Genomic DNA, 18427 nt, shown 5'->3' on the forward strand with positions numbered 1-18427 from the left:
CTAAACACTGCAACACCTCCCACCCTATCTAAAACATCATCTATACAGGGAATGGGGAACCTGTTCTTGATGGTCATTTTATTCAACACACGGTAGTCAGCACACATGCAAAAAGAACCATCTTTTTGCTGAACCAACAATACCAAGGAGCAAAAAGGTGAAGAGCTGGGCTGAATTAGCCCTTTTGACAGCAAATCTTGCACCTGTGCCAATATCTCCTCCCTCTGTGTTGTGCTCACCTTGTAAGGAGGTCCGTTGTAAGACCAATAGTACGGTCTTCTGGTCTTTCAGGGGCAGCTTACCTAGAAGGGCATCTGAAAAGCAATGTCTAAAATTTTCAAGAAACTGAAAATTATTTATAGCTGGGAAACTCAATTCAGCATTCTACTTCTTTAAGAAAAAACATATACACAGAAATTGCAGATGTCATTAGCTTAGCAACGGAAAGATCTGATACAATGGGAATGGTTTCCCCTCTGTTCTTTGCAACAATCCGATGCTTCTTCCCCTTATGATAAAAACCAGCTCTCTAGGGCATCAAAAGCTGCACCTCCTTCTTGTGAAATTAGGGAAGACCCAGCACCACATCATCATTGCTTTTATTTTTTCAATAAAAAAACTCACCATCACTCATCCCTCAGCCGGTTCTTACTAGAGGTAGACTACCCTGGACTAGTAGGCACAGGGTTAGCTGGTGGTCGAACACACACACCCCCCACACTCACACACACATTCAACCACCGCGCCAAGCACCCTGGCTGGAAGCACCACATCCTGATGTTGACCAGGAAGACTTCTTCATCTCACCTTTGCAGCATCATGAAGTGGTGCCACATCATGATGCTTTAAAGATGAGATGAAGAAGTCCTCCGAGTCAACATAATCCTACACATGAAAACGAAGCTTCCCAATGATAGGGGTGATGGGAACGAAATTCCCATGGAACATCTGATCCGCATCCAAAGGCTAACTCTTTAGAAATGAAGTTGTCTATAGCCCCTTGGTAAAAAAGAATCAACACATTTTGATCTCACTTTACTCCTTGAGAAGCAAAGTTCTCTAGTCTCCAAATCTGCCACTCTCCCCAAAACATTAGGTGGTCCATGTGGTCTTTTCGCTCCCTCAAACCCAAAGGCCTTTCGGGGCACTGCGCAACCACATGCTCTTCTTTTCCACATTGGAGACATCTTCCTTCCTTCCAGAAGGTCTCAATCTGCTCAAATGTAAAGCGAGCGCTTTCCTTATGGGGCTCTAATTCCGATTTTCCCTGGGCTTTTGAGGCTGACACCCTTTCTTTTCAGACTGAAGAGACTAGAAATCTGTTCTTTCTGGTACATGCTTGTTCTCTTCTAAGACATCTTTCTTCTCCTTTTGATACGAACTTGATTCCTTCATATTCATCCCTGCCGGATGTTCGAATTGAGTGTGATTATGTTCAAAATTGTAGCGTGAGTTGAGCTCATGGTTGCTCTCATTGTCTGTAAAGGGCTGTGGTGATTTCCTTTCTCCTAAGAATGATGAAACTGATTTGGCAATAGCTGGTTGGTAGACGTATGGGAGATGAAATCTAACGCAATCTTTGGGGCTTTCTTAGAGAACAGGATCCTTGAGAAGCACCCATGATGGGGGTTTGCCATGCATGCATTGACCGTATACACACAGAAATTTACCATGCAAAATGACATAGGACTTGTGTGCAAATTTTGAGAGTTTGTATGTGGGGATATGCAAGTGTGCATGTAGGAGTTCTACTATGTTTGTGTGTGCACACAAGGGTGCATGAAGGTGCATGCAAGCAAAAGAACATCCAATGGTACCACTTCTCTTCTCTTTTGTTCACTAGCAGCCAACTTTAGTCCCAAAAGTACTTTTTGAAGCATGATAAACTCATGTGAGTGCCCTCAAGGGCAAGTAACTACGTGGCTCGTACTACAATCACTTAGCCATACATGCATTCTATGCATATGAATTAAAGGCCCTTTCTATTCACTATCTATAGAAGTTGTTGGCCACCCCTTTCCACTTTCCCTGTTTCAATATATCCTCAATCTCACCTACGTTTCTAGCTCATGCTCTACTTTGCTCTTGGTATTGAGACATCCCATTTTCTCTCCCTTAATTTGGTCAAGCTACTGGCACTATCTCCCTTTGCTATCCCTTATTCGAGAAGCTAGCATCAGATAGGATCTTCAGCAGCCCGTTTGCTCCAATCTCAAGCATATATCTCTCTCTATTGTGATAAGGAATAAGACGCTTGGCATGCTGCCAAATACTTGTGTTTGTGCCCTCCTTTATTCATCCTTCCTCACAAAAATCTCTAGGTATATTGAGATTTTGGATTGCACGTTGAGGAGAATGTGTTGAATATGCATGCATTATTTCTGATTCGTGTCCTCTTTCTAAATCCCTTTGGGATTCATAAGTTATCTCTGCCTTGGAATTTCTCTATTAATGATTGTATCTACATGCAATTCTTTCAAAAAAATGTAATTGAATATTAATTGTTTATTTGATGCTGCATGTTGTTGTTTTGAACAGCTTATAACATATCAATGTGAAACTTGGGGAGGGAAGGAGCTAAGCATTCTGATGCTCCTGGACCTTCTTGTCACACGGAGACATGAATTTCTAGACCTGTGAATACCCTTGGCCTTTTATTGATTAAAATTGTAAACAAGGCTAATCCAGTGCATGGCCCAAGGCATAGAATTGAACGGCAAGAGAGGAGTAAAATCCCACTGCTAAATATAGCTCAGGGGGGCACGTTTAGCAAGCGGGCTTGAGGAGCAAGAAAAAAAGGGAGAAATTGTCTTTGAGGCAGTTTTTGAGACCATAGGAAGACAGGAAGAGGCAGGTCACAGGCTGGGAAAGTGCCCGAGGGATGTTCTAACAAATCGCCTTGCCGATTTTTGACTACCAGAGCAGTCTGTGTGCTGTTTGAGAGTTGCCAAGTCTGCCAGAAGCTCCAAAACGAAAGAGTTTGTTTTTGAGCTAGCAGCCTCCTAAAGAATTCAGTTTTGTGCCAAGAGCGTCCAGAATAATTCGTTTTTGTGCCAAGGAGCCTCCAAAAGAATTCATTCTCGGTCAGGGACTTGCCACGGAATTTCGTTTCTCAGTCATGGACCTACCAGAGAATTTTGTTTATCAATCAGAGACCTGCCAGGGCAATTTGTTTTCAGACAGGGAGCAGCTAAGGTGATTCGCAATCAGATGCAGGACTGCTTGGACCAGCCATGGTAATTCACAATCAATTGCAGGGCTGCTGGGTGCACTGCATCTCAATGCAAGGCTGCTTCACCCCATGCACAAGTATACCCTACAAAGAGGAGTTGAGGATGCCAACAATAGATTTTGGATAGGTTCTAGAGACATCGACACTCTGAGTGGGACCTCAGTCAGGCCAAGGTGGAGCTCAGCCTACTTATGATAGACACCTGACACATGACACATGCTCGGACAATAGGAATTACTTTGACACGTGGCATTTCTTTTCCCCTTTGTTGTTCCTCATTTATCTTTTGGAGGTGTAATAAACACATCTAGCTCCCTCATTGGAGCTGTTGTTCTTCGCTGATTTCATTCTTTGGTCTCATAGGCCTTTTTTGGCCTTCAGCGAATGTAAATAAATATTTCTTTCTTTCTCATGACAGCCGTTTCTTTTTGTGAATCTATGATCCTCACTTAACAACTTTGCTCAGACTTTTCATGGGAGGATCTCATAGTCGACATAAACATGCACCAGAGCCCAGAGATGGATTCACCCATAGTACATAGGTATATGGAGGTGTCTAAGGATCTAGAGGAGTGATATTTCTATTCTGCTCACATCTCCAGCCATATGTAATTGTCATGGGTAAGTATCAGGGTGGGAGAAGTGATGAACCATGGAGAGGAAACCAAAAGGCAGAGCAAGAAGTTAGGTCATCGAGAAATGCTGCCTTTATGCTGAAAATAGTTGTTCAGAAGAAGGGGAAGACATCCCATTGTGAAGACCGGATTTTTGACTGTGTTGCAACAAGAGAACCCGCTGCTGCATGGGTTGCATTTGCTGGAACAAATTTTGCAGCACTTGAGCATCTATTGGACAATCTGCACATCTGGTCGTGTAGAATGAAACCTGCCATCGGGGAAACCAAAGGGCAGTGAATGAATATTAACCAGCAAGTACTATTATTTCAAAGCATCTGAGCAGGCACACAAGCCAGAGTTTACCTAGAGAATTCGTACAGCCAAGAGCTGTCACTAGCAGCCCACCTTGGCCACACAGCTTCTCCTGCAACTATCCCTGGGGCTTCCTCAAGAGTGTGCACAACCGGCCAACAAACCACGAGGGAAATAGACAAAAGCTGACCTTTCATGAAACCAACTGGCACATAGGAACAAAATCAGCCCACGGGCAATCCTGGAATCAAGTCTCTTAGCCTCCAATAAGCTAGGTGAAATCCTTCTGGCAGTTTCTGGCAGCCCACAAAAGATGGAGAATCTTTTGGCTACACCAGGTAGCCTTGCATCAGCAAATGAATCTTCTTGGTTGTTATCTCATGTCCAGTTATTGATTGTAAAGTCTAGTGAGGACCATTGATTTGCAAAAAGTGATGGCTGTAACGAGAGTATGGGTTGTGAGTGAGTAATGTGAGGTGTGCATAGCAGGGATTAAAGAGAAAAAAAAGAAAGACAAAAAGAAAGTTTATTAACGTGTACGAAAGACCGAAAGGGTCTATGAGACTGAAAAGAAGCCTTATACAATGAAAGGTAGGGTTGGGACCACTAAGCGGCGCCCATATCCAAAGCGGATGTTTGTGATGAGAAAAAAGTAATGCATTGCAATGTCTGTGCGAGAAAGAAAGAAAGAAAGAACGGTAGAAAATTCATTAAAAGTCTTCGAAAGACCGAAGGGTCTATGAGACTGAAAGAACCTGATACAATGTGTTATGCTCTAGCCGAGATAGCATGACCTCGGATAGATCGGTGGGCATTTTCTCTTAGATGACCAACTTTTGTAATAGTTAATGTGCGTAATTGAAATGGTCAAGAGAAGTAACTGCCAAGGTCCTAGGTGAGGGCGAAATGGCATTGACTAGATAGTTCTGAGTGCTAAGGCCTAGGTGCACCTAAATGTGCAATAATGCCAAGGGGCAAGTGGTTTTTAATGTGCCCCAAGAGAGGGGTAAAAAGGTGCACCAAGTGGAGAGGCTATAATGATGACATTTGGCAAGGAGAACCATCTAGGGAATTGAGGGTCTCATGGATAAGTATGAAGGAATATAACGAAGGAAAATACGTAATCTGAGGATTTACTATCCTTGAGAATAGGCTGGGTGGGATAATAGATAGCCATCGCCCGTGATTGTTTCAACGACGAGTAGAGATTCAGGCAGCAGATAAAAACGTGGATAGATAACGTAAGGGAAAGAAGCCAAGAAGTGAAAGTAGGTGACAATTGGTATCAGAGCATGGTTAGAGGATGAAAGGGATTCGTGATCTACGACGAAATAGGTGAAGGCGTAGGATAATGGGTTGCGGGACCTTCTTTAATCGGAGCCTGTTCTCAGAAAGGGCACGGCTTTCGTCAACTGCAAACGCCTCATGACCTTCACGGAGCTCGTCAATGGTCGTAGGATTCTCCGTTTTGCCCGTCAACCTGGTGATCATCTTGCGTAGCACTTCCTTCATGTCAAGTCTGGAATTTGCGACCGGTCTTTAGTTCTGCTGTGACCTCCCAATATCATTGGACGGAACTGATCGGCGCTAGGTGAGGCTACGTAGAGATAGACAGAAAGCAGGCTCGGAGCAACCGTCGGCACCCCTGCGTGCGAAAATAAAAGGCGACCGGGACTTATGAAACATTGAAATTAATGAACGCTGAACTTAGGACAACGTAGCGGTTCGACAATCGACGGGTTTTTCTAATTAGTATCAGATGGACGAGGATTAGCGCAAGGTGGCTGTAGGTGGACTCGCAAACCGTGTTGGAGCCTAGCTGCATCAAAGAGCCAAGTTGGGTCGCACCTACGAATAGCTGGAGCAGCCGGGATCGTCGCAAAGATCAGGGAGCCCTTTCTTTCCGTGCAGTTTTTTTTGTTTTCATATGGTCCTATGATTTCCGCACTGTAGAAGAGAAGGGTGTATATATTGGTTAATTGGGTTTCCAAAAAAAAAAAAAAAAAAACCCATCTTCCATTGTGAAACTATGGAGGCAGAAGGGCAGAATTCAAGGGTGAATCCTAGTGAGTCTAGAGTGCAGTCTACACAACAGATGTCACATCAGGCAGCACCTACTTTGATTGGTAGGATTTCGATATTAGAGGATGCTTTACAGCAGATTATGAACCAACAGCTTCAAGTGAATGCTGGTCAAAATGAGATCAGGGAGATGGTGCAAGCCTTGTCGGCTAGACCGTCTAGAATTGATAAGGGCAAAGCTCCAGTAGAGCCAGAGCCCAGTATACATTCCTTAGAGCACGCAAGGGTCAAAGTGCCTAATATCACTAATTATAGACCGGAGAAGTACGCTGGTTGGATGACCGAGCGCAACTCTGTCACGAGTGGGAAGAAGCCTTCGCCATTTGTGAGATTAGATCCGATCTAAAGAAAATCCGCGAGGCCACACATCTGTTTATTGAGGCAGCGGACAGATGGTGGATAAAGCAACAGAAGGATCAAGTTGCTCCAACCACTTGGGAAGGGTTTAAAGCTGAATTCAAGAAACACTTTCTCCCACCTGATGAAGAATCCCGAGCTTGGGATGCTTATAGAAATCTTCGTCAGAGGAGCTTGTCAGTGGCAGAGTACACTGACAAATTCAGGGAATGTGTCATGAAAATAACAGACCCTCTCCCTATGTCGGTTCAGTTAAAGGACTATATCTATGGACTGAACGACAAGATCAAAATGGAAGTTCGGGCTAAATATGTGACTACACTAGATGAATCTATAGCAGTAGCCCTGAACTATGAGGATGCCAGAGGCAGATCTAGTGGATTTGTGCAGGCAGGGACTCTGTATGAGTACCCGAAAAAAGGGGGATTTCCGAGGAAATGGGTTTCAAAGACAAGTGTCTCGCAGCCAAGTGGCCAAACCAAGCAGGTGAAGCCGGTTGAGGGACCAGTAAAAACAAGTACCACCATTGGGGTGAAAAGGAAAATAACTCCAATGGCAGCCCGGGCTTGGTCAAAGTCCTCGTTGACCCCTGAACAAAAAGAGAAAGCTAGAAAAGAAGGATTGTGCTTCGGCTGCCTTCAACGACATCAGTGGAAGGATTGTCCACTAAATAAAGACCATCGCACGGCTAATATGATAATATCTGAATGCGACGTAGAAATGCAGGAGAGTCCCAATGCGGAACATATGCAGATGCAACTGGCGGGACCTTCTCAGAGGTTAGTACCTTGTTTGTTATGTGTATCTGTTGCTAAGTTAGTGATGAGTGCACCTGATAACATCCTATCTAAGCCCGCAGCAACGGGGTATACGGCCTTTAATGATACGGAGTTAATTAAAATGAAAGGGCTCACTAATCGAAGGTGTGGTTTTGTTTCAGGAGATAGAGGATATTGCAAGGCGCCAGCCAACAAGAATCATGGACCGAGGAACAATGCAAATACGAAATCGGAAGATATCCACGATGTTGGTTGCATGGCATGGTCAACCTCTATCGGAAGCTACCTGGGAATCCGTATACCAGTTACGGAGAGCGTTCCCAGATTTCATCATCGAGGACGTTGATGCTTGAAGAGGGAAGGAATGTTATGCTCTAGCCGAGATAGCATGACCTCGGATAGATCGGTGGGCATTTTCTCTTAGATGACCAACTTTTGTAATAGTTAATGTGCGTAATTGAAATGGTCAAGAGAAGTAACTGCCAAGGTCCTAGGTGAGGGCGAAATGGCATTGACTAGATAGTTCTGAGTGCTAAGGCCTAGGTGCACCTAAATGTGCAATAATGCCAAGGGGCAAGTGGTTTTTAATGTGCCCCAAGAGAGGGGTAAAAAGGTGCACCAAGTGGAGAGGCTATAATGATGACATTTGGCAAGGAGAACCATCTAGGGAATTGAGGGTCTCATGGATAAGTATGAAGGAATATAACGAAGGAAAATACGTAATCTGAGGATTTACTATCCTTGAGAATAGGCTAGGTGGAATAATAGATAGCCATCGCCCGTGATTGTTTCAACGACGAGTAGAGATTTAGGCAGCAGATAAAAATGTGGATAGATAACGTAAGGGAAAGAAGCCAAGAAGTGAAAGTAGGTGACACAATGAGCTGAAAGGGTGGAGCTTCTAAGTGGACATCAACACCCATGATGAATACAAAAAAGTCATGAAATACACCAAGAAAAATCTCTAACCACATGGAAAGGATGTGGGCTAGCAGCACTATAAATATCATCTGGAGGTTGGCGGAGAGGTCAAGCTTGAAAGGGGGCTAACGATGTATGGGGCTGCCGTGGCATGAAACCCCTGATAAAGCGCTGATGGTTGTCGATACGTGTGGTCCATTGTGGTCTCCAAGCAATGGCCCTACGTCGAACAAGTGCCACTATCACTCCCATCGGCCGTGCCTCCAATCGACTGAGCATGGAGGGAAGGTCTCTCAGTTTTATCTATGCCTAGAGAGTCTGTCGTGTCTACCCAAAAGGTGAAAGAAGCCCCTGGCTGCCTACCTAATAGTCAATTGTCCAATCAAACCCACAATCTCCCTAAGAGAAACCCAAAAGGTGAAAGAAGCCCCTAGCCGCCTACCTATCAGTCAGCTATCCACCCGATCAGCTAGACCTAAAATGGAAGCCCCCTGTATGTTGTATGTGGAATCAACTACACCAGACAACAATTGATCCATTTCCCCGATTAGGTTTGAGTTGGACTCTACCTGATTGAGATGCGACAACATAGAGATATACTGATATGACAGACCAGAGAGCATCAGGAGACGAGGCCACAAGTCACTGAGATTGACCAAGCACAGACACATGTCACAGACTTCTATGCATCTAAGTCAGCTCTTGGGGAGGCGCAGGGAGAGGAGCTTGATGAGATGAAAGCATCATGGATTCATAGTGAGAGTCACCGCCACAATGCTGCCAGACGAGAGGCGTGCACTCCACACCCGGCAGGGAGAGTGACCAGAGCACGCATGATCCAGGTCCAGTTCTATCTCAACCCTCCTTAGAAGAGACCACCAGAGACAAGGCGTCACCCTCGACGTGCCCCATCGGATATAGAGATCAAGGAGACCACACCCTCCGCCACCTCGAGAGAGAGCAAACGGCCTTAGTGAGCCCTTTGCTTCAGCCCATAACGGCTTGTGTGAGTTACTTTCAGTTTTGCACCTTTGTCTCATAGGCCCGCGAGGCCTCTTGCATACGTTAATACATCTCTCTCTCTCTCTCTCTCTCTCTCTCTCTCTCTCTCTCTCTCTCTGCTATGGAATGTGTGAGTTACTTTCGGTTTTGCACCTTTGTCTCATAGGCCCGCAAGGCCTCCTGCAGACGTTTATACATCTCTCTCTCTCTCTCTCTCATGTAAAAATGGGCCAAATTTTTCAGATGAACCAGAGAATGAAGAGGCATCAGAAACAAGAAACGCACAAGGGAAAACAACAAAGGACCGTCATTCATTGCAGACTTCAGGATTTAAAAAGCCATCCATGATTTTCCTTCATAATTAAGGTTTTCTTCCACATGCTTCTCCATGCAAACAAGAGCCTTGCAGAATCTTGGAGAAACATATTAGAAGAGGTTTGTCATACATCCAAAGTGACAGCATTTTTTAAAAGTAGTCTGACACTTTTAATTATTGAGTGCATAATATAGGTGTTTTTACATCATCACAATTAATGGGCAACTAAAATGCCAAAAAAGAAGTTATTGCAGCTTGATAGCTACTAAAAATCCTCCCCCCCCCCCCCCCCCCCCCCTCTCTCTCTCTCTCTCTCTCTCTCTCTCTCTCTCTCTCTCTCTTTCCTTCTCTCTGTTTCTCTCTCTCAGATGCGAAAAAGGGCAAATTGTAAACCCAATCCTTGGAAACTGTTTTACTGGAGCATGCACCCAGGGTCACACACAAAAAGACCTGCCTTCTGCGAACAAAGGAGTTTAGAACCTAACCTGTGGTTCCAGATGAAAAAAGGATATTCGAGAAGGAGTCTACTGGGAGTTGTATAGCTTTGTATTCATCTGGTCTGGCATGCACGAAATATTCCTTCATAAGAATATATCTAACCTTACATATTGACATGTCCTCCAATATAAAAGCCAAAAAGAACAGAAGGAAGAGAGGGAGAGGGAGGGAGAGAGAGAGAGGGAAGGGGGGGTCTTCTTTATGTGAGGGTATAGAAGTGAGCATGCAGCAAAATTGGGAAATTAGAAAAGGAAAACTGCTTAAGATGGGATACAGGATTTGCCATTCAAGCAGGCATGTGATGCTTTTTTGTGATATTCCTTTTAAAACCTTTGGGATGCAAAAGAAAACACAGTGAAGCTATTCAAACAGACTCAACAGCCAAATGGACACTGGTAGGAGATAGTCATTGAACTTAAGCCCATGAAGACAAGCTAGGAATACATTGCAAGAGCTCCTGCGAACTCCCTCCCTCCTCCGCTCCCCGTCTACCCCCCCCTCGCGCACTGCGCGGCCCTCCCCTCTACCTCCTCTCAGCCGCTGCCGAGCGGCCATCCGCCCCCCTCTCCTCCCCCTCCGCCCGTCAATCCTCTCCTCCCCCCTCGCCACACTCCGCTCACCCCGCCTCCCCGCTCCACTCCTCTCTCCGCCCGTCGCTCCCCCCTCATTCCGCTCTTCCTTCCTGCTCCTCCCCTCTCCGCATTCAGCCCCCCCCCACCTGCCCCACCCCCTCGCGTGGCGCTACCAACCCCCCCGCCCCCTCCTGCCCCTCCCCGCTAAGGCGCCACGCTGCCCCCCCCTTTTCCCTCCCCTCCTCACCTCTCCTCCCCACCCCCCTCGTGCGGCGCTGCCACACCCTCCCTTCCCCTTCCTCTCACCCCCCTACGCTGCACTGCCCCCCCCCTCTCTTTCTCCTTCTCCTTCCTCCGCCATCCCCCTTCGTCACCACCCTCTCCCCCCCCCGTTTCCCCATACCTCTCCATCCCTCCTTCTTCCCTCCCCCACCTTAATCCCCCATCCCCACCTCTTCCGTTTCCTTCCCCTTCCCCCGCCTCGGAGTGTTCGCAGTTAGTCAATGCAATATGGCGGCCACGTGCCCGGAACCGGTGGACCAGACGGACCCCCCCCCCTCCATCAGCCTATCGCATAACATTGACAGAGCACCAGGTCTCCTTGGTGAAGCAGGCCGCCACGGACTTCTCCCAGACATCCGTTTATGGGAGTCATTGGCTACTCCCCTTCACGAGCAGACATCAGGGACTGGTTGCAGTCCACCCTCTACCTCGAGGACAGTCACATCGAGGAGGTTGCACTCATGGGACGTGGCATGTTCTGGCTTAAGCTCTCCTCAGCACAGGCTGCAAGCGACATGGTCAGGCGATCCCCTACTTCTGTGGGTGGGAAGATCATCCTCATGGTCCCATGGTACAGGGGTTTCAGTGTAGCGGACTTCGATGCCCGCTTTCGCATTCCTCGCCATCTAGTTACCCTTATCTTCCCAGGTCTTGCAACCGAGCTTCGCCCGATCATCAAGGACCTGGGGACGCACTTTGGCTGGCCTATGCAGGACACCTACGTTGATGCGGCGGCAGCCCAAGGGGTGCCACATGTCAAAGTGGCAGTCCTCGATCCACAGAGCATCCCCTTGGAGTTCGAGATAGAGACAGACACAGGTGTGGTGAACGCAGCGCATTCTGGTCACTGGTCGCCCAAACCAGTGTCTGAGATGCCATGGCTTCGGGCACCAGGCGCGCTCATGTCCTCGCTTCACGGGTACAAAACCTCAAAAGACCCCCGTTCAGGCAACTCAGGATCCTCCTCACCAGTCAGCGACATCCCCTCGCGAAGGGGAAGGCTGGACGGAGGTCAAAAGAAAACGGAAGGGAAACAAAGCAGGCCCCAAAAAACCTGCCCATCTACAGCAAGAGCCCCCTCCGGTGGTCCCTACTCATCAGCAGCCAGGTAAGGGGAAGGAGAAGGGAAAGGAGAAGGTCAGCCAGCCTCCCCCTCATCCTTCACCCCGCCCTCCTCCCCCTCCCCCCTCCTCCTCGATTCTCCAACCCCCACCCCCTCCAGGATCCCCCTCCGCACCGATGGTTTCCACTCCACTCTCTTCCTCGAGCATGATCCAAAGGGAATCACCTACGCCACTTGCAGCCCCGAAGCTAGCACAGACCTCACCTGCGCCTATCCCTCCGGGCCCGGCGGAGGGGAGAGGCCCTTCCCCGCAGGTGGCCAGCACCCATCTCTCTGGTTCAGACTCCTCATCTTCGTCCCCATGCCCAAGGGCTGCTCCTAAAGCTCTTCCATTGGAGTTTTATCGAGCAGGTCCTTGGGATTATTTGGATGCAGCGGGTATTGGCTCCTTCCCTGCATGCCTAGACATTAGCATCTTCTTCCTCCGCAAGGGGGCGGAGGGTAAGGTGTCCGTCCTTGCCCCACACGATGGTCCTAGCTATTCCTTCACTATCTCCAGTGAAGGGAATGAGCAATGGACGAATGAAAATGTTTGGGAGACCATACGAGATCAGTCCCAGGAGCAGGTACAGGACTGGATTGGTAGCAGAGCAGCAGAGCTTCTTCAGCAACAGTGGCAGGAGGGTGATGTTCGTCTGCGTTGGCGCCACAGCGCCAAACATTTCCGACTCCTGGTCATTATTAGACCACCGCTGGAGTGGGCCTACGCGGAAGGGCTTCGCCCATGAAGGACCTCAGAGGTAGCGGGCGTCTACAGCATTTCCTTGGCAGAGGCGTCGAGCTGGTTAGAGAGAGCCTACCACCACGGGACGAAGGGCCTCTCCCCTCTGCTAAAGGTTTTAGAGGATGGGTCCGATGATCCGGCCTCTCCTTCGAAACCTTCACAGAAGCGCCTTCGTCTCCACACAGGACATCCTTCGACCACTTCGACTTCGACCGCAAGCAGACAGCTGTTTGTGGCCCACCTTCCCTCCTCATGAGTTTACACATTATCTCTTGGAACGTTAACGGGTTCCACTCATCAAGAACCCGTGGCCCCAGAAAGATGGTGCTCAGACAGGAGCTCCAGCCAACCTTGGTGGGAAGGGTAGATGTGCTCCTACTACAGAAACATAAGCTTTCGGCTTCTCAGATCAGTATTTGTGGGAAGGTCCTCACAGGACACTCCCACACCTACTGGGAACCTTCGATTGGCGAGCAGGGGAGGAGCGGGGGTGTCTGTACCTCCATCGACGCTTCTCTAGTTCAGCATGTGTGTGGTTTTGGCACTCTGATCCCAGGACGTGCGCTTTGGGTGGGCTTGCATATTGAGGGATCCCGTATCGGCATCCTCAATATCTATGCCCCAACCGATCTCAGACGTAGAGCCGTTTTTTGGAGATCCTTGACAGACTTGTTGCCAGAGATGGACTCTTGGATTGTAGGAGGGGACTTCAACAACCTTGAGACCTTAGAGGATCAGCAGAGACGGGGCCCAGAGTTCCTCGATATAGCTCAGGCAGAGCAAGCAAATTGGGACTCCTTCCTCTTCGCAGTGGGACGTCGGGACAGTTGGAGGGAGCCTTCCTTTCGCACATGGTCAGGGAATCTGGACTTCTCTTGGGGTTACAAGAGGGAGGGAGGCAGACTTCTAGAGCGGCTGGACCGTTTCTATGTCAGCGATTGGGCGCTTGGCAGAGGAGGAGAGTCAGGAGTGGTTCCAGGGACGACACTCTCAGACCATGCCCCAGTCATCCTAGCTCTGGACTCAGCCTCTCATTCCTCACCTCCACATTCATGCCGGATCCCAGACTCCATCTACTCCAGAGCAACGGTTCACAGCAGGATAGTGGACTTGTGGGAGCACGATTGGGACCCCACCAGGGATATGGCAGCACAGGTAGCTCAGGCGCTTGCTGAGTCTAGCCTCATCTACCAGCAAGAGGCGATTTAGGTCAGACAGCAGTGTTGGGCGCGCGAGAGGGGTCTCAAACGTGATCTCGCTTCGATTCAGCGGATGCAGCAGTTTTCTCCAGGCTCTGAGGAGCTCAAACAGCAGGAGGCTTGGGCCCGAGCCATGCTAGAGGAGATCACCCAGCGTCGCTCAGAGTTCTCATTTCATGCTTCCAAGTCCTTCTGGGCTAGGAAAGGCGACAGGATGTGCAGAGAGTTCTTCAGGACTCATGGACAGAGGTCAGCAAGGGAACAGCTCCGTTCTCTTAGGGTGCAGGATGGTAGTGTCAGGACAGATCCAGACAAGGTCCGGGACTTGGCGACAAATTTCTACAGATCATTGTTCCAGCAGGAGCCCCCAGACCCTCGTGGCCGCATTTGCAGGGAGGAGGTGTGGAGATCTACACCGCGGCTCGTGCAGCCCAGCATGAGCGACGCCCTTCTCGCCCCTTTCACCGTGGCGGAGATGCAGGATGCGGTGAGCGCTATTGATGGACAGAAATGCCCAGGTGAGGATGGCCTCTCTAGAGCTTTCTTCACCACCTTTTGGGAGCAAATCCACCGGCCCTTGATTGCAGCCTTCCAACATATCTTCTCCAGCGGGCAGATGCCAGAGAGCCTTGCGACAGGCCTGATTTGCCTCCTCCCCAAAGGGGGGGACCGTCAGGAGATCAAACAGTGGCGCCCTATCACCCTCCTCCCGACCGCCTACAAAATCCTCACCAAGATGATCAGTAGCCGCATCCGCCCCCTGCTACACGACTTGATTCATGACACCCAGACTGGTTTTGTCCAAGATCGCAGCATTTTGGACAACATCTTCACTTTCTTAGAGGCGACGGAATGGGCTCAGCACAATGGCCAGCACCTTGCCATACTCCTTCTCGACTTTGAGAAGGCGTACAATAGGGTAGATTGGTCCTTCTTGGAAGGTACACTCTCTCGGTTTGGTTTCCCAAACGAGTGGATCAGAGGTATTGCTAGCCTTTACAGATTGGCCTCCAGTTGGGTTATCATCAGCGGCAAGATGGGGGAGAGATTCACACTCGAGCGCTCGGTGCATCAGGGCTGTCCATTAGCGCCCTACCTCTTCCTATTTTTTGCGGAGGCCATGACCAGTGCACTTCCTTCGAGCCCGTACCACTGGTCTTCGCGGGATGCGTCTCCCTATTCGAGATGATGTAGAGCTTCTGGACTCCGAGTATGCAAACGACACAGCCCTATATGTGCACGATGATGTCGAGTCACTGGAGCGAGTGAGACTGTCCCTAGAGATTTTTCGCCTTGCGGCTGGGGCGAAAATCAACTGGCATAAGTCAGTTGGTTTTCTTACGGATCCGGGAGCCAACTCACAGTGGGGTATTTTCCTGGGGTTTCGTTGGATCCCTAGAGGACAGACGACACGTTACCTGGGATTCCAGGTAGGCCTAGACATCACACCGGCTCAGCAGTTCTTGCCGGTCCTAGCCTCCATACGACAGAAGCTTGCTTTCTGGAGCACGGCTCGGCTTTCCTCGGCAGGCAGGGCCCTTGTGGTCAACCAGGTCCTTCTTGCCACTGCTTGGTATGTGGCCTCTTGTTGGTGTTTCTCAAGATCATGTGTAGCCCAGCTGAGGAGACTGGTGCGGAACTTCCTATGGTCTGGTTCAGACGGTTCCGGCACCACCAGAGCTAGGGTCGCCTGGCAGACTGCCATTCTCCCCCAGACAGAGGGCGACCTCGGCATCATAGATCCAGAACTGCAGAGTCAGGCACTTCTTGGCAAGTTAGTCATCCGCGGTCTGACCACAGGAGGGCAGACGTGGAAGCTCTTGCTACAGCATGGTCTCAGCGCGTGTACTCCCCAGAGAGGGGGTGTTTGGCAGCCTTCTATCCGATGGATCTTCACTTCAGCTCCTTTGACTCAGCCCCGTTCCCCCTTCCTCCGTAGCCTCATCTCGGTCTAGAGGAAGTTGCGACACAGTCTTTCCCAGGTTCCCCCTAGCTGCCAAGAGGAGATAGACAAACAGCCCCTCATCTGGAGCAGCCAGGTGACAGATGTTACAGGTCGCCAGCTTGGAGAGAGATCCCATATCCCTTGGGCGCTTTGGGCGCGTGGGCCCGCGCGCTCGCTCCAGGTTTGGAGGGACGTCTACAGCCAGCTGAGCCCAAGCGAGTTGGCAGCAGCAGTAGGTACGGCACGTGGGCTCCAGGCTCGGCAAGCGGAGATTGATGCTGCCATTCCTGCAGGTTGGAGGATTCCCATAGTCACCGAACAGCTCCTCCCGGGAGATGAGAGGTGGCTAGGACAGTTCACTCCACGAGGCATTCCTTTGGTGGTTGCAGGCCTCTTCTCGGACTCCTCAGTACACTTCTTCTCCGTCACTGATGACAGCCGCCTACAGAGCAGAGAGGTCGTAATCGACCCCCAGCTTCCCTGGCAGCGCCTTCGCATTGTAGGGCTGCAAGGGAAGACGTGGCATATAGACCCCTTGATTATGCAGGACCAGGATTGAAGACTTTGGATATGGGAGGGCCGTTCCTTGACAAAGGTGGAGTGGGACCCAGGAGAGTGGCGCTAGCCACCTTCGGAGACCTCAGAGAACCCTACCCCCTTCTTTTCTTACAGTGCGCGCACGGGTCGGCGTGCTCTTGGGGCTCTCCAGCGCGGGCTACCCACACAGGCACATAGGTGGTATGCCCAGAGGATATCTTTGGTCTTTCTTCGCACTTTCTGGAAGACTCTTTGGGCTAGCTGGCGGCCGAGGAAGATCTCCTACTTCCTTTGGATGGTGGCACACAAGGGGCCTCCAGTTGGCAGCTGGCTGAGGCAGATGGGGCAGGAGGGGCATTGCCAGATGTGTTTTCAAAAGGAGAAGTCCCTGAAGCACTGCCTTTGGAGCTGCTCGCATGCGCAGACGGTTTGGAAGGGAGTCATGGGGATCTTAGCGAGGGCTACACTAGAGCTAGGACCGATCACTTGGGGAGCCGTTTGCTGGTGCAGCACTGAGCCGGGACATCACTTGGCCTATGAGTTCTCTAGACAGGATCCCGTCCTTTTCATCACGCAGGCCACCTGGGCATACATGGACAGCTTCCCTTGGCATCTGACAGAGACAGATGCAGGAGCGATGCCTCGGCACCCAGTTTGGGAGATCATAGGGAGCATTGCAGGCTGGCATATCTGGACTTCCAGATGAGCGCAGACTGTAGGAGCTCAGACTTCTTCTGCTACCCAGACCCTAGCAGACATTTGGAGCACGATCGTTCACACGCTCAAGGGTCAGTGGGATTAGATTCAGGGAAAGTCCCGGGCAGGAAAGGAAAAGAGACGACGCTTCCTTCGCGACTGGGACCACCGGGAGTTGTTCTTCCAGCACTCTGCTCGGAGTCTTCAATGGCATTACGCCCCTCCACCGTGGCTGTTTGTCCACTCTCCGATGATTATGCCCTGAGAGGCTTGTATTTAGCATTTTGACTCCTCGGGCTGAATCCGTTTTGTGATTGCAGCCCGCTGGCCTTTAGGCCTTCAGCTATGGAATGCAGAAATACCTTGGGGAGGCTCTGGAGGTGGAAAAGAGAAGAACCAGCAAGGCATTGAATGTCTTGGTAAGAGGCTTAACAGTGGGGGAAACCCATTAGCAGATGCCCACGTTTTGTTCACTAAGATGGGTGTCAACCTCACACGTGAGGCAGCTTGGAGGGTAGGCAAGATGGAGATACCAACAAGGCCACTGGTGATGAAACTCTAGACTGCAATGGACAGGTCTTCCCTCATGAGCATGAGGGCAACTTTGAAAGAGACCTGAGTATACTTGGATGACGATCTCACTCACTCGCAGCAAGAGCACAGAAGGGAGGGAATAGTACATGTGATGGCAGCAAGAGAAGCAAGAAAATGGGCTGCCTATAGGGAGCAAAACAATGGGTGAAAGAGTCAAAAGAACGTACCTCATGAGAGTCAAAATTTATAGAAATCATGTTTAAATATCAGTAAATATCATTAAAGAAGCTAAAACAAAGCAAACAAAAGGAAAAAGACACTCGGCCAGCATAGTCACTCAACATATTCAAGAACTCACAAACATAATCGATAAGGTAGCTGCCAAGGCATATGCACCCTCAAAAGATAAATTGATACTCTTTCAATGTCTCAAACCAGCCCATACCCAACTCAAAGGCCATTCCCCGCCCCACCAGCTCCACATGCTTCATAAAGGACACTTGAAAGAATCCATCAAGGAATTGCAGAATGATGAACACTTTCAAGTAGAACTCTAGACCCAAGGCACAAGATACTTGCTCGAATCCTGGCCAAGCACTTCAATGGGGCCTTCTGTAAAGGCTTTCACACTTCCTAGACCACTGATCCAAATTCCATGCACAAGACACCCAATGGACGCAAACAACTACCTATCCATCA

At 49.4% G+C, this 18427-nt stretch overlaps 1 protein-coding gene across 1 annotated transcript in view; it reads right to left on the reverse strand.

Annotated features, from left to right (window-relative positions):
- Window positions 1-18427, reverse strand: part of AAE17 (acyl-activating enzyme 17) — a 67234-nt gene that overhangs the window by 24128 nt on the left and 24679 nt on the right. Inside the window, exon 7 of the mRNA XM_087379122.1 lies at window positions 10104-10177. Within this exon, the coding sequence (XP_087235248.1) occupies window positions 10104-10177 (74 nt within the window). The remainder of the gene's footprint in view (window positions 1-10103; window positions 10178-18427) is intronic.

Source organism: Dipteris shenzhenensis, chromosome 9, assembly GCF_047967505.1.
Source record: "Dipteris shenzhenensis isolate YYH24624 ecotype China chromosome 9, Dip_SZ_1.0, whole genome shotgun sequence".
Taxonomy (NCBI): Eukaryota; Viridiplantae; Streptophyta; class Polypodiopsida; order Gleicheniales; family Dipteridaceae; genus Dipteris; species Dipteris shenzhenensis.